Source organism: Gigantopelta aegis, chromosome 4 (assembly GCF_016097555.1).
Source record: "Gigantopelta aegis isolate Gae_Host chromosome 4, Gae_host_genome, whole genome shotgun sequence".
Classification (NCBI taxonomy): Eukaryota; Metazoa; Mollusca; class Gastropoda; order Neomphalida; family Peltospiridae; genus Gigantopelta; species Gigantopelta aegis.
Genome location: NC_054702.1, coordinates 3321620 through 3338994, shown reverse-complemented (window position 1 = coordinate 3338994; position 17375 = coordinate 3321620). Strand labels below are relative to the sequence as shown.

The 17375-nt window shown below is 40.4% G+C and overlaps 1 protein-coding gene across 3 annotated transcripts in view; it reads right to left on the bottom strand.

The window, feature by feature from the left end:
* The window catches only part of LOC121372495 (four and a half LIM domains protein 2-like), a 148123-nt gene extending 132428 nt beyond the window's left edge, over window positions 1–15695 (bottom strand). The window contains exon 1 of one of the 3 annotated variants that reach the window (XM_041498842.1): window positions 15639–15695. In XM_041498842.1, coding sequence (XP_041354776.1) covers window positions 15639–15671 — 33 coding nt within the window. In that variant the 5' untranslated portion in view covers window positions 15672–15695. Of the gene's footprint in view, window positions 1–4893; window positions 4918–5192; window positions 5315–15638 lie in introns of those variants that run through there. The other 2 variants (XM_041498840.1, XM_041498843.1) reach the window with 2 other exon arrangements.
* Between the last annotated feature and the right edge of the window lie 1680 nt (window positions 15696–17375).

Sequence of the window (17375 nt, the reverse complement as noted above, 5' to 3'; positions counted from 1 at the left end):
CCGACGTTTTTAAAAGCGTCCCAGCAGGTATATATGGGCTGATGTATGTTTTCAATACCCAGTTACTACACAACACCATGTAATACTTCCTACCGACGTTTTTAAAAGCGTCCCAGTAGGTATATATGGGCTGATGTATGTTTTCAATACCCAGTTACTACACAACACCATGTAATACTTCCTACCGACGTTTTTAAAAGCGTCCCAGCAGGTATATATGGGCTGATGTATGTTTTCAATACCCAGTTACTACACAACACCATGTAATACTTCCTAGCCACATTTTTAAAAACGTCCCAGCAGGTATATATGGGCTGATGTATGTTTTCAATACCCAGTTACTACACAACACCATGTAATACTTCCTAGCCACATTTTTAAAAACGTCCCAGCAGGTATATATGGGCTGATGTATGTTTTCAATACCAAGTTACTACAACAACATGTAATACTTCTTACCGACGTTTTTAAAAGCGTCCCAGTAGGTATATATGGGCTGATGTATGTTTTCAATACCCAGTTACTATAACACCATGTAATTCATTATGTTTTTTTCATTCTAATTTATGTAAGAGTTCATAAAATATTAAAGACTAGCTATCAAACAATATTATTTGATGTAAGTCAAATAAAGATAGGGAACATTTTGCTCAGTGTTGCATTGCGACTCCCTATGCAAGTTTCAAATATCACTACATACAATTTTTTTAAAGTTAAATAGCAGTTGCTAATCAATTTTCACTGTTGCTAATAAAAAATTAGAAAACAAAATATTCCCTGAAAGATATCTACCAATATCACTGTTAGTTCTTTTTTTGTTCTTTTTTGTTGTTTGTTTGTTTGTTTGTTTATTTGGGTTTTGTAACTTATATACAATTATGCATATTTAAAACAGTTTAAGACATTTATGTAGTATACTAAAGACTAATTACATATGGTGCGGTATTGCATCTTGTCAAAACATGCTCATTTTTATAACAGCAACCCAAACTCTGAGGAACTCATATGCATGTGTACCTCCATGGTGTTTAGAAGTGGGCCTATCTGTACAGCTATAGATGTTGTATTGATTGGCCACAAACACAATTACCTCTCGCAAATTTAGATTGATTTCTGACTTGCCAGTCCGAGTGATTCGAAACAGAAAATTAGGAGATTACATCAGACAGAGATCCACAAGGAAAGATCACCAGATGATTGGAGATCTACCCCGGAAGATTACCAGATGATTTAGAAGCACTTGAGTTCAGATAGCAGGCAAACATACACTGACAGACCGGGGGCAGAGGACGAACAACAGTGGACAGGTTTTGATCAAAACAAAGTTCATTAAAAGTACATTTAAATACAAAAATGCCAGTGATGTTACCATCACGGACAAACTTGTGTTAGCAGTATATGAATATTATATGGACATATTTATAGGCTTTATACAAAAGTATATTAAAACTGCATGTGGGTATACAAATGCCAGTGCTATTATCACACTTGACAAGAGTGTTAGAGGGATGTTAAATACCAAGGATATTACCATATCTGATAGACTTGTGTCAGAGGGTAAAACTTTGTTTTGCTTAATGACACCACTGGAGCATATTGATTAATTAATCATCGGCTATTGGATGTCAAACATTTGGTAATTCTAACATGTAGTCATCAGGGGAACCAGCTACATTTTTCCTAATGTAGCTACAGATATTTTATATGCACTTTCCCACAGACAATGGGCCTTGGTGGCATCGTGGTTAGGCCATCGGTCTACAGGCTGGTAGGTACTGGGTTTCGGATCCCAGTCGAGGCATGGGATTTTTAATCCAGATACCGACTCCAAACCCTGAGTGAGTGCTCCGCAAGGCTCAATGGGTAGGTGTAAACCACTTGCACCGACCAGTGATCCACAACTGGTTCAACAAAGGCCATGGTTTGTGCTATCCTGCCTGTGGGAAGCGTAAATAAAAGATCCCTTGCTGCTAATCGGAAAGAATAGCCCATGTAGTGGTGACAGCAGGTTTCCTCTCAAAATCTGTGTGGTCCTTAACCATATGTCTGACACCATATAACCGTAAATAAAATGTGTTGATGCATCGTTAAATGAAACATTTCTTTCTTTTTCTTTTTTCCCAGACAGGATAGCACATACCACAACCTTTGACCAATTATGGTGCACTGGTTGGAACAAGAAAATCCCCAATCAGTTGAATGGATCAACCAAGGTGATTCGATCCTACGACACAAGCACCTCAAGCAAGTACTGAACCGACTGAACTAAATCCCTCCCCTATGTCAGAGGGCCATGTTCAAATAATGTTATCCCTAGCTTGTTTTAGCATGGTGCAGCACCATACCTCAATAGTCTAGTCTCAACTTGCCTTAATCAGTGCCATGCTGCCCTCTGATTAAACAAGCCTTTTTTAATAATTCAAAAATTGCCTTTATAAATCTCTCAGAAAATTTATTACATGGCATCAGACACACTAGCAAGGTTCAGGACCACAGATATAATGGGCTGCTCTTTTGAGTTAATAGCAAGGGATATTTTATCATCCTACAGATAGTATAGCCTTTGTTACATGAGTCATGGAGCACTGGCTACAAGAGGAAATAGCCCAAAAGGCCCACTGATGGGGATCGATCATAGACTGACTGTGATTCAGATGAGCACTTTACCACTGGGCTTCGACCTACCTTCTGTCTGAAGAGGTAACAGAACAGGATGAAAAAACCCACTTTAACAAGTCATGCAATGATACACAGCTCTACATGACATGTATATGAGAGACCAGAGACTCTTTCTTTATAGACTTTTTCTTCTGTTGTATTATAATCTGGATTTTGTTTTACACTCACCAATGGTGACCTCTAAAATGTAATCATTAACATGTGTCTTTTACCAACAGACAGCCCAGATAATTGATGTGTACTCATGACACTGTGCTTGAACCTTCAGATGAAATACCGGTAGTCACCATATATGTCACTAACCTCGAGAATGAAATCCATTCTCTTTTCTCTAGTCTCTCTTCCCCATTATCTGATTGAATATTAATACAGCAATAAATTAAAATTAGGTCTCATTAATTACAATTTAAATTTGGCAAACTTGCTGTTGTTACATGTTTAACTGTTCTGATTGGCTGACATCATTAAAAATTTTTTATTATTCTATGCAATTTAATATAATTTCTGATCATTATATATCGATAAATTCCTAAAAAAATACAAAAATGTTTTATATACTGTACATTGATATTAAACACAGTAAAAGATGACAGAGACAAAGCATATCACCTGTAAGATCTCAAGTTACAGGTATGGCTTAAAGGTAAAACAAATATTTAACTAGTGTAATCAAGAAGGAAGCTAGATGGTCGATCAACAGTAGTATTAATGACAATAGTATCAACACTTAACCGTAGTAGTATACAGTTACAAGGTGAACACTTTGTGAAGATGTGGCTTGTGTAAACATGAAATATATTAGGTATCAAACAGGAAATCCTCTAAAAATCCTTTACAGGTCATGAAGCAAAATGACTGTACATGTATTCAAAGTTACTGACTGACAATAAAAATCATTTGTATCATAACACCCTCCCGTCCCAGGATTGGCCACTGGTGAACCCCCCCCCCCCCCCACACAAAAAAATAGATTTCCTGGATCAACCACTGGATATGGTATATATGTTGGGAGATCCAATTATTATACTGCAATGCCAACTACCTCCCCCTTCACTTCCTTTTCTCAACTTTGTGAATTTTAGTTTTTAATTAAAAATATTGAGACTTCATAACTATCTAGGTAGTTTTCTTAAAAGAATCACTATATAAATTGGCAATCAGGGGATGGGTGGTGATTAGGGTATCAGACCCATCCACAGAGCAAATAAAAATAATATAATCTATTGTATCATCTAAATTGGATGATGCAATTTGATTATGATCCATTTTCATTTCAACTTATTTTCGTGCTTATATCCAATTAAGGTTCAAGCACGCTGTCCTGGGCACACACCTCAGCTATCTGGGCTGTCTGTCCAGGACAGTAGGTTAATTGTTAGTTGGTTAGTAGTTAGTGAGAGAGAAGAGGGTGTAGTGGCCTTACACCTACCCATTGAGCCCTTAAGAACTCGCTCTGGGTTGGAGCCGGTACCGGGCTGCGAACCTGTACCTACCAGCCTGTAGTCCGATGGCTTAACCACTACGCCACCGAGGCCGGTTAAATTATGATCCAATCAATGTGCTCCAGTGGCATATTGAACATACTTGTCAGTATAGAAAATACGCTGGATTTTTGTCCGAATGTTAACACACAAAAAATAAATGTAAGTATGAAACTACAAGTACCATATCATGCATATAATATTATCATAATCACTTTGAGTTTTGTCCAGAAGAGAGCATACAAAAAAACTATTTTAGAACTGAGTGTTAAAGTAATCACCACAGGTTCAAAAAGTTCATGAAATGTGCTTGAGGCATTTACTAGGCCTACTTGTATGAAAGAATCCAACCTCTTGAAACAAAAACAAAATGTAGTATATCAGTCTTAAACTACTGTACCTCACCCACCCCTAAACTTTCTCTGAATGTATCGGTCTCTTATCTTTCTGTGTGTGTGTGTGTGTGTGTGTGTGTGTGTGTGTGTGTGTGTGTGCATGTGTGTGTGTTGCTCTGTCTCTATGTCTCACTTTCTGTCTCTCTCTTTCTCCCCTCAGTCTTTACACAAAATATATCAGGCCTGTAGGAAGCCACATTTTTATCTTTATTTATTTTGAGTTGCGGAAACACTCCTACAAGCCTGTGTATTTCACAAAACAAACTTTAACTTTGTTTACTAACAAAACAATTTTTGAATAAAAAGCAACAAGCTAATCAAATGAAATGTAATTTTACCTTGAACATTTTGCACAATGGTGTTCACACAGTTTTACATTTCCATATTTGCAGAACTATATCACATAAAGATAATAATGTAGAATACGAAAAAACCCACCTCATGTAACTCATTACTGTCACTTAGCCCGAGTACACTGTCACTGTGTAATACGGCCGTATCCATACAGGTGCGTTTTGAACATGTTTATGTTAAGCACTTTCAAAACCCATAAAGCGATATACGCCGATGACAGCAAAGCTCCTAATATCTATACATATATATATATATATATATAAATCTTCTAACTTATAAATACCATGTTTTCCAGAGCTTTTTCCAAGTTGGAGTTGTTCAAAGTGTCGTCTGCTAGAACGTTCTCCACCTGTTGGTCCGCCATAATGCGACTGGGGTGACGTCTGCAACTACTCGACTGGAACAGACGTAGATGTGACACTGGTACCCGTGGCAGTACTGTCGTATGACGTCAGTGATGCGTAATTAATGCGTGATAAATATGATACAATACTTGTTTTGAAATTTTTTCTGTAGTAATAAATATCAGCCGTAGATTAAAAAAAAAAAAAAATGAAACATAATAATTTTTACAGTAACAAAAATACCAGGGGTGGACCCAGGTGATGGGTTCGAACTCATAAAACGCGCACTTAAACTTGTACTTTAAAGGTATGGAGGTGGGTGGAGGAAATCACTAGATTATAAGTTTAGACCTAAAAAAAAAAAAATTATGTCCATAAGCGAATCCAGGATTTTGTGAAGAGGTGTCACAAAATTGTAAAAATGGCAAGTCTGAGTTTGTCGAAGGTAAAGGAGCCAAACTCCCAAAGCAAGTGATATCGGGGGGGGGGAGGGGACTTGCTCCCCCCCCCCAAAATACTGAAAACAAATTCTCTAGACGTGTTTTCATTGCAATTTATAGACGGTTGTATATTGTGGATGATGTACTTTTGTTTAAAAAATAGTCATTAAAAAGGCACTTCAAACGGACGGGGAGGGGGGGGGGCACGGTACCCCTGTGATCCCCTTCAAGATTCGCCAATGATTTTCAACCTGGTTCGGTGAGATGTATACAGTGCTCGGGACAGGGTACACGTACCCACAACCCCCCACCCCCACCCCGATCCACCACTGAATATGTTTTGTCGCAAATTGTATTGCAGAAGCATATCAATAAAGTTATTCATGGATCGTCTTTTGATGTGATAGGCCTAAAAGTTTTCTTTCATACGGCATTTATCCTAGCAATCACTGGGTACCATTAAGTATATGCTTTTCAAAACGTTAACCTATTTGATGGAAATATCCCCCAGCTATTCCTACCTGCGCCGTGGCTTTTAGATCTCAGCAAGTGCAGTTTATTCAACAATATTTGACCTCTCACCGCATCACTGAACTTATGAGTTATGAATGCGTTCAAAGGCACGTGTATAATGTGTAGATTTTTTAACGGTATAAACAGGCAAATACTTTCACCTCATTTTTGATAAACAAATTAAATATGCTTTCAATTTGGTATGTCAAAGCGCGACCATTTGACTTCGCGATATAACAGGACTATTTTTGGGAGGTGTGTGTGTGTGTGTGTGCATATCATTAAGCAGGGCATGTAAGTAAACGGATATAAAAAGGTATCACAGTCTTGCACCCCCCCCCCCTTAAGTACACACACAAACACACACACACACACACACACACACACACACGTGTGTACCTCTCTCTCTCTCTCTCTCTCTCTCTCTTGTGTTCTCTCCACCCTCACACTCTCTCTCTCTCTCTCTCTCTCTCTCTCTCTCTCTCTCTCTCTCTCTCTTCTCTCCACCCTCTCTCTCACTATCTCTCTCTCTCTCTCTCTCTCTCTCTCTCTCTCTCTCTCTCTCTCTCTCTCTCTCTCTCTCTCTCGGGCGGGATCTAGCTCAGTTGATAGAGTGCTCGCCTGAGGTCTTTGGTCGCAGGATCGAACCTCCTCGGTGGACCCATTCTCTGATGTTTTTTCCCTGTCCCAACTAGTTCACCACGCCTGGTACTAATATATCAAAGGCTGTGGAATGTGCTGTCCTGTCTGTGTGAAAGTACATATAAAAGATCCCTTGCTGCTAATGGAAAAAATGTAGCGGGAGTCCTCTGAAAACTACGAGTGAATGTTTGATATATATCGGGCGAATCGGTGCCACAGGTTCGAGTCCAAGCAACGGCATGGGATAATTTGGGAGGCCAGAAAAGATTTTATTATCCCCTGCGCCATTGCGTTAATATCTATGTATGTAACAGTCAACCTCGACATACATACAATATATAGATATTCATACATCAATACATACTAGCCAGTGCCAGGTCTGCCCACTGTTTCAGGCACGTAAGTGGGATCGACCGCGTAGATTGTAGACCCCATGCATATGGTTGAGTTAAAGAACTTCCTTTTTTATGGAAGCTTCGATAGCTCAGAGCGTATCGTGGTTAGTCTTGCAATTTGCGGGCGAATCGGTGCCACAGGTTCGAGTCCCAGCAACGGCATGGGACAATTTGTGAGGCCAGAAAGGATTTAATTATCCCCTGCGCCTGTGCGTTAATATCTATGTATGTAACAGTCAACCTCGACATACATACAACATACATACATACATACATCCATCCATCCATTCATCCATCCATCCATCCATCCATCCATCTATATATAACACCACATGATGCTTATTAAGTCTCCTACTAAGTAAGGGAACGCTCATTGGTCCTGATACAACAGATATGAAACCTTCTCGTATGTCATGTTTGTTAAATTTTGATGTTTCGTTGCGCATTGTAGTTATTTTCAAAGATGGTGGTGTTATGGTGTAAATTATATGCCAAAACTAAGCACGTTGCCTTTTTACACGCGTAATTTGGCGCAGGTTCAACATAGCAAATCTAACAACTGAAGTAATGTTTACTTCTGGTTGCTTAGTAACATCAACATTTAACAACCAATTTCCTTCTAACCATTATACATCCGACATCGTGTCTATCCAAAATGCACAAAACATTAACAAAAATACCACAACTAAACGAAAAGCCATCTGCTGTTGCATATGATGTAAATTCAGTTGTTTCGTTGCACTTTTTAAACTCGTCTTCAAAGGTTATTTCCACAGGCCAACTGTAATGATAATGTCCACTGCGGATCGCATGCAGGAATAATCTGTTTTTCGTATTTTATTCCAATTTATTTAATAAAAATAATAAAATAATTTTAAGAAAGAAAGGAAACAGTGGACTGGCCAAGGGGCGGGACGCAACCCAGTGGTAAAGAGCGCCGGTAAAGTGCTCGCGATCGGTTTGGGATCGATCCCCGTCGGTGGGCCCATTCGGCTATTTCTCGTTTCAGCCAGTGCACTACGACTGGTATATTAAAGGCCGTGGATATAAAAGATCCCTTAATTGCTAGAAACACGCTGTACTGACTCTCGAACGATGCGGTTGTATTCCGAGAACGTGGTGATTTCTATCCCCCCCCCCCACCCCACCACCACCCTAGGGGCTGTGTTGCGTACGCTTGGGCCTTTGTCCAAGTATCGCATAGAACACGACGGTGACTCAGCGACTGTCACGCTAATCTACGGCGTGGACAAGAAGCGACGCTCACCTAGCAGAAGACGGAGGAGGCGACCTAAGACTACCCAGGGGGACCTAACTTGGTGGCTCAACCGCCAGGGGCGGCCCCTCCTGTTCCGAAACGGAGTACGAGACCGACAGGGGCGGTGCAGGGTGATCCAAACCCGGTGGCTAAACCACCGGGGGCGGTTCATTCTGCGTTGTCTCCCCCAGCTACTCGACCGAAGCACTCGCCAGGAGCGGCCCGGGGGGGGGGGGGCAAAAGCTGTCAGCTCCACTGACAGTGGCGGTCCCTCCTGTAGACGTACCAACGCAGATGGAGACGGGACATGTTGTCATTAGTGACCCCCCCAGCCAGCTCATCAGCGCCTTCGGAAGTTGTTGCGGTTCCAGCGGGAGTCCAAGAGGAGGAAGGTGTCTGCGGCCACCATACCAAAGACATCCGACCAACCCGATTGGACTCTCGTCTGCGACAAGCTGCCAGCTAAATACCGATGAGCAGTCTACGGCGACTTTACCGATAGCGCTCTAATCAAGGGACCTTGGAGAGAAGATCATTGGCGCCAACTTCCAACTGGACAAGGGAAGTACCAGCTACAAGGAGCCTTTCACTCGGACCAACTCTACATGACGGCACAGCAGGACGGACTGTACAGGCAGGGACTCCTGATGCCATTGATGCCCAACGCAACCATCCACCGCATCTTGAAGATGGTACTGCGGGACATCTATCTAGGAACCATCAACAGAAACATCGCCATGTTGACTGAAGGACTCCCCAACTTCAGGCCTGAACAGTCCCATCACTTCGCCATGAGTCCTCCTTTTTGGGCTTAGTTGGACTTTTAAAATTTTCGGCCGCGGCTCAAAATTCTTATGTTTATTTTTTTATATAAATAGTCCAACGCACTTTACTTTGGTGCCCAATCAATTGCTCAAATCACCTTAAAACCTTTTAGGCCGAGCAGTAAAAAAATCTTTGGATTTAAATTCTTAGTCCAGAAATGTGTAGAAGTGTAGAATGTCGTTAGGATTTTAGGACTTAGGTCTTTGACCGACCACTAAATTTTTTATTCCAAATTCTGCCCACCTCAAACTAACCCCTCCCCCCTCCTGGCCCGGACTTAGTCACTGGCGAAAGTCTGAGATTAAGCCCGTGACAGGCGTGCGTGAAACCTTCGTGGTATATACGCACGTGTAAAAGCTTTCACTCACTCACTTAATTGCTACTAATGGAAAAATGTAGTGGGTTTCATCTCTAAGACTATATGTCAAACTTACTAAATGCTTGACATCTAAAAGGCGATGATTAATAAATCAGTGTGCTCTAGTGGTGTCATTAAACAAAAACAAAACTTTAAAAGCGCTTAAACCAAGTTACCAAATGAAGAATATTGAGGATGTTAGCGTCGAACATTCGCTGTCGCTGAACGTACGCCTGGTTCAAAAGACCATCATAAAGATGTAAATAGCCTGACTCAAGTACTGGTACTTGGCCGTTTCTACACGGCCGTTTCTATAACTGGTCACAGCTGTCGATACTAATAATATTGTTTTCTGGTCCAGAATAGCACCAGGAAGAACAAACCAAACATGACGTCTTCAGTATTTTTGTCCTTAATACACCATACACGAGTGCATTAAGATTATATTTCAAGAAACCTGGTTTGTGTTGTTGCGTACGAGTGTACTTTAATAATGTGCGTCAGAAACATACACACTTCAGCGCACGCACGGGCATGTGCACACGTAAGCGCACACACGGGCATGTACACACTTCAGCGCACGCACGGGCATGTACACACTTCAGCACACACACGGGCATGTACACACTTCAGCGCATGCACGGGTATGTACACACACACACACACACACACATACACACAGGCCTACACACACACACACATACATACATACATACATACATACATACGCACACACGTTGGTGATTAAAATAGCAACCAATTAATAATAACAGAAAAGAACCCCCAAAAAAGACAGAAACAGACAAAACCGAAACAAATATCTATCCATCTGTCTGATCGTTGATCTATTTGTCTATCTAATGAAGAGAGAAGAGAGTTTGGCGCACATTCGGACAGTTATTATAATTGTCTCTATTAAAAGGCAGAGCACTCCGGCTAAAATATAGGGTCTTTTCTGGATAAACAAAACTGGGCGCTTATAAACATAAAGCAATAAATTATATTCTTCGAGGGTTAGTAACAACTAGCCTCTTGGGTATACTAATACAAAAGAAGTACACAGTGTAATTGGAAATGAAATGGCTGATGTTGGAAAATTTCCTTGATGTTACAGACCCTATTTATTTACCTACTGCATTTATTGACAAATAACACGCTTAATCACTTGCCGCGACAGAAGACCAATATTTATTACCAATCAAGGTTTATTTTTGGATTAAACTACGACGATTTAGCGTCAAATCATTTGGCATCAAACAAGGATGGTCTTGCACATCCTATATTTCATGACAACAAACGCGGTGGCAGTTCATTAGATCTTTGGGTCTACGAATGTTCTACTTTACTTTAGAATAGAATTACGAACGTCGGATCGCTCCTCGTAATAAATTATAGTTCTAATATCGGTCGATCCCAGACACTTGTGGAATCAACAGTCTGCGAGACTATATGGATATAGGTTGTACTGTACCAAAGAAGAAAGTTCCGTGTCAAAGTTCGAAGTGCACTGGGTGAAATATTTACGGAATAAAAACAGTTGCGGCTCTGATTGGTAGTAAATGTGACATTATTTGTAAAAATACGACCTGATACACCAACTCTGTGCCTGACCTATCAATCTCCACCGTACACGTGTCTAAATAGTTAAAGCTGCAATCTCGTGAATATTTCAATTATTTTAAGATTTAGAATAGATAATCCCATAATATCAATTTTCGATATCCTTAATATGCTTTATATGCAATGGTTATTCTAGATCACATAAAATGTATTAACACGCCATATGATTTCTGTAACAATGTATGCTAAAACATGGAGTTAGACCAGGCTGGCTTTTGCCCGAATAAAACGAAAATGTCCGAATCTGGATAAAAACATTTATTCATATTAGCATTACTACCAAACTGCATTTTTACATGGATTACAACTAATTTCGAGGGTAGAGTGATGAAAATACATGGTAAAAAGGTCTTAGGTTAGCATATTTTGCCCGAATGTCGGTATAATGTATTCCCAAATTTGAGGTTTTGCTGCAGCATTAGGGGGCAGTTGCCTCCCTCCCCTCCCCCGCCCCCTGTCTCGTACGCTTATGTGTGTGTTTGTATTTTGCAATTAGGAAACGAAGTTCTAAGATGGAGACTGGAGATGCAATGCCTAATAGGCTGTTTTCACAATTAGGAAACGAAGTTCTAAGATGGAGACTGGAGATGCAATGTCTAATAGGCTGTTTTCATAATCAGGAAAACTGTGTTTCTTAACGCACACGGAAACGCTTCATATGTTCAAATTACAAGTTTCTCCATTCTTGTTTTTATACAAGTTGGTATAAATATAAATTTATGTGGTATGTGTACAGGAAAGTTGTGTCTATGTCATTTCAAGAGTGTGGGTACGAACTGAGCGATAAATCAACGTGTATTATGGAATAGAATCGCACTTTTCAAACACGTGCAACATGTGCACTATAGTGCAACACGTGGAATATAGTACAACATATGCATTGTAACTAGTGCAACACGTTTGGACGTTTGGAATGGCAATCTCTCTATAATCTGAAAACTAAAAAAGCCACTGTTTGATTTGGAAAACATTTTGCTCTCTCACAAATAATGACACTTCGTAATAGCTATTGGGCAAATGTCCATTGCCGTTCTCGCTATAAGAGTATTCAGGTAGATTAACTTATCTGGCCTCTTTCATCAACTCCATTAAGTGATTTTGAAAATAGTTCCTAGCCCGTCCTGTAGCGTTAGAAACGGGCCCCGTACAACTGTATCGATTAGGTTGGCTATTTTCAGCTTGCTTAGCCAGAAACAATTATTCCCTGAAATTTATTTTTCGGTTATGGCATTGAAACGGCAGCTATAATTCACCAAACAGCTGCCAGCCCTAAACCTGACATAAGCGTCAGACGATGCATGCAACTGCATCTGCATCTGCACCTGCATCTGCATCTGCATCTAGGGGAGTTGTGGTGATGGTGGTGGTGGTGGTGTGTGGGGTGGGGGGCCTTTAAATTACAGTTGGTTATTTCACCTTTTAACTAGAAAATGGATGATAATCTTCAGAGATAAGAACCAATGCTACTATCTCCACACTACCCCCGATGTTTATGCCTAAACCAAACGAGTGTTTAAAGTCTTTTTTCGTGTACGAGCTATGCAAAAACACAACGAGGCCCCGCGCACCCACAAGAGTGCGAGCGCGCAAATTGTAGGTTTATTATACAACCACGTCTCCTGTGTCAAATAATTACCTGCATAGTGACTTAACAAGACGTTACCTGGCTGCTGAAAACAGGTTAAACTGTACTAAACAATACGATTTGGAAGAATATGCAAATAGCTGTTTAATGGAAACGATCGCTAGAACAATAATCGGCCTCGGCGGTGTAGTGGTTAAGCCATCGGACATAAGGCTGGTAGGTACTGGGTTCGCATCCCGGTACTGGCTCCCACCAAGAATAAGTTTAACCATTCAGTGGTTAGGTGTAAGGCCACTACCCCCACTTCTATTTCACTAACCACTAACCTACTGTCCTGCCAGTCATGGTAACTGAGGTGTGTGCCCAGGACAGCGTACTTGAACCTAACTGGATATAAGCGCGAAACTAACTATAAATGAATGAATGAAGAACAATTGACTGTAAACAACGCATTCTTACCGTCATCACCAACCAACAGTTTGCAGGGCTGCTCGGTATAATTTAAATAATGCTGGTGCACTCGCTCAGCTTTAAACATTTTAATACACGAATTGCAATCGATATACATTCTTCTCAATGTCTCAGAGGCGGGACGCAGCCTAGTGGTAAAGCGTTCGCCTGATGCACGGTCGGTCTGGGATCGATCCCTGTCAGTGGGCCCATTGGGCTATTTCTTGTTTCAGCCAGTGCACCACGACTAGTATACCAAAGGCTGTGGTATGTGTTACCCTGTCTGTGGGGTGGTGCATAAAAAAGATCCCTTGCTACTAATAGAAAAATGTAGCGGGTTTCCTCTCTAAGACTATATATCAAAATTACCAAATGTTTTAAATTCAATACCCGATGAATAATAAATCAATGTGCTCTAGAGTCTAGTGGTGTTGTTAACTTTTTTTCTCTCAGTGTCTCTCTCTGTATTATATAGGGGGATATAAATACACATACAATTTATGATACCTTTTTGCACTGCTAAATGTACGATAATTCTGCTGACAAAATTGCAATACAAAAACCTTTCTCAGATTTCGTGGATGTTTTTCGTTTCGGTTCATAGCAGCGTGTAGTTACTGTTCTCACTTCTGATGTGAGAGATAATATCACAAGTGTACCTTGGAAACAGGGAAATCACAACCTATTTGATACAATTGTTTAAAACGAGCGTTGGCGAGTTTCGAACAATTCAGTTGTATCTCAAAGACTGATATTTCCCGATTTCAAGTTTCATTCAAGAATGAAAGTATAGTTTCTTTTTCTAACAAAACATATAAGTACACGTACAAACTAAGTCTTTCACACAACACGTTTAACTTGTCGGTTTAATTTATACACTTTAAAATTAAATTTAGTTTTTAATTGTACTAGTATATAAAAAAAACCCACAATCTTCTATACATGTAGAGTGAAAAATTTAAAATCGGTAAACTTATACATTGAATTAAAAATAAAATTCAAACTGAGGATATGATCGTTAACATTTTAAATCTAACATTTCATTTTAATATTTATGTATCTTTACGCGTATATGCAATGAACAGACGTTCAAGTGTTTTCAAGTAATAGTATAGTAATAGAATAACAAAGGTTTATGCACGCTATCCTGGTCCGTGTTTAATGTGCGCTGTTTCTGGCATTTCGCGGGCGTGGTACCAGAAAACGAACACATAAAACGGGGTTATATGAACCGCTTGATAACCGTAGACATGATTTTCTGAAACATGTGCACCGCGTACCCCCCCCCCCCCCCCCCCAAAAAAAAAAAAAAAAAAAAACAAAAAAAAACCCAAAAACCCCCAACAACAACAAAACAAAACACCCCCTCAAAACATGGAAAACGGGATTTAGTGGTTAGGTAAAAATTAAAACTGTGCAACCACAGCGTCAGAGCCAGCACCTACCACCCTTAAACCACTGCGCCAACAATGTTCTCTCTCAGTCTGTTTGTCTCTCAGTCTGTTTGCTTGTCTGTCTGTCCATATGTCTGTCTTTATGTATGTATGTATGTCTCTCTCTCTCTCTCTCTCTCTCTCTCTCTCTCTCTCTCTCTCTCTCTCTCTCTCTCTCTCTCTCTCTCTCTCTCTCTCTCTCTCTGCATGCCTGCCTGCATGTCTCTGGCTCTGTCCAGGGCAGACTCTTGATGACTTATCGTTAGTGGTTAGTGTTAGGGAAGTAGGTATAGTGATGTACGTTATACTTCCCCTCTGAACGGTTAAAACTCGCTCTGGATGGGAGCCTAAAGTTTTAGGTTCCATTTGTTAAGAATCCGTTACATGGTGCTATTCAGCTAGATAATATACCACTAGTTCCTAGTATTTTCAGTCCCCGAAATTCAGATTATCTTGCGACGGCAATTTAGTACAAATAATAAGCAATAAAATACCCGATAATAAGGAAAATGCTCTTGCAGATCAACTTTGCAACAGCTTTTTGCGGCGGCACTGCTGATTGCCGTAGTGATTTTCGAGGCCTGAAACTGTTTTCAGGTTTCGATACTAACCGTATGGCTTCGGAAAAACCGTGACCTTCCGTTCACCCCATTTATGACCAGAGACCACGCGTCTGCAAGGCCGTGTATCATACACAGAATGATCAGTGCAAGTTACCCGCGCAATTCAGACACCTTGTAAAAAGCTTGTTCTTTTGCACCTATGTTCTCGCTTACGCTGTACAGAGATTTTCGGAACGTTGTTCACAGTGTTGTTAGGCCCAAGTTGTTTTGGGTTTTGATATTAAAAACAAAATATTTACTTACGCGTCCAAAAGTACTTAACGGTGCACCTTCCATTGGCGTAGCGCCGTGTGTCGCCCCGCGTTCACCAGTAACAGGGTCAAAAAGATTGCAAGTCTATCCAGGTTTGATGCCACTCGCTGTAAATGGTCCCGACAAGAGAATCGCTTATAACCAGGCGGTGACAGATAAAGCTGGGGTTAGTGCACCCACTGATATGCTGCGATGATAGCGCGAGGTATTTTTGAGGTTTATGGCATTGGAACATGTTATCTGGCGATGTTAGCTCATGCAGTGTATAAATACTTCTGAGGTGGGCGAAAATAACTGGCCAGTGGGTAATGGTAATGCTTTTTGGTAATGTTTTTTTAATTTCGAAAAGAAACTACAGACGTCCATTAACGTAAGGGGTCTATTTAAAAATTATATAGGATACGGAGCGTAGAAAATGTTTTTGCATTAACCAAAGGAAACGAATGTATGTTTAACGACACCTCAGCACATTTTAATCTACAGTTATATGGTGCCTAACATTTATGGGTGTTTTAAAACTTGGTCCAGATATAGATAGATCGACAGACAGACAGATAGACAGACAGACAGACAGATAGACAGACAGACAGATAGATAGACAAATATATAGCTACACAGACATACAGACAGAGAGATAGACAGACAGACAGATAGACAGATAGATAGATAGATATCTAACTTGATAGCATATTTGCATATTTAACCTAATTCATTAATTTATATTATGTTCGTGCTTATATCCAATTAAGGTTCAAGCACGCTGTCCAGGCCCCACACCTCACTTATCTGGTTGTTAGTCGTTAGTGAGAGAGAAGTCTGAGCTTTCATTACACGTGACAAAACTATTTTCTACCATTACATTTCATTATCCTGCAAAGAAGTATGCACATTGCCACATTACCTGCATCTTTTATATGGACTTTTCCATAGACAGGATAGTACGCACCCCGTATTTTGGTGCACCTGTCGTGAAGCCCTCATTGGAACGGGAAAACCCAGAACCCCAAATCCAATGATCCATGGAACCTCAGGCGAGGACTCGTCCACTGAACTACATCCATTACACACGTTTGATTGATGCAGTTATTCAGTGATGCAGATTTCAGTATTAAAATGGAAATACTGAAAGTTCATTATGACCTGGCAGGGACCGTGGCAAAACTCATTCCAACACCACCAACAACGATCAATCATCTATCATTTTAAAAATAATATACTGGTATTTATTTTTAAAATAAAAACATGTAGTGACCTAGAAATGTGTGAATTATTGCATAAAGAATGCGACCCAGTCAATCAACGTTTCCATGCAATATGCAGCCACTAAAGGTTCAAGCACGTTTGTTCTGGTCACACCTTAAAAAATATTTCGGTAAAATCTGATCAAAAGTTTGTTTTGTTTAACGACACCACTAGAGCACATTGATTTATTAATCATCGACTATTGGATGCCAAACATTTGGTAATTGTGACATCTAGTTTTCTAGAGAAAAGCCGCTACATTGTTCTATTAGTGGCAAGGGATCGTTTAGAGGCGGGACGTAGCTCAGTAGTACAGCGCTCGCTTGCTGCGCGGTCGGTCTGTGATCGATCTCCGTCGGTGGGCCTATTGGGCTATTTCTCGTTCCAGCCAGTGCACCACGACTGGTATATCAAAGGCCGTGGTATGTGCCATCCTGTCTGTGGGATAGTGCATATAAAAGATCCCTTGCTGCTAATCGAACAGAG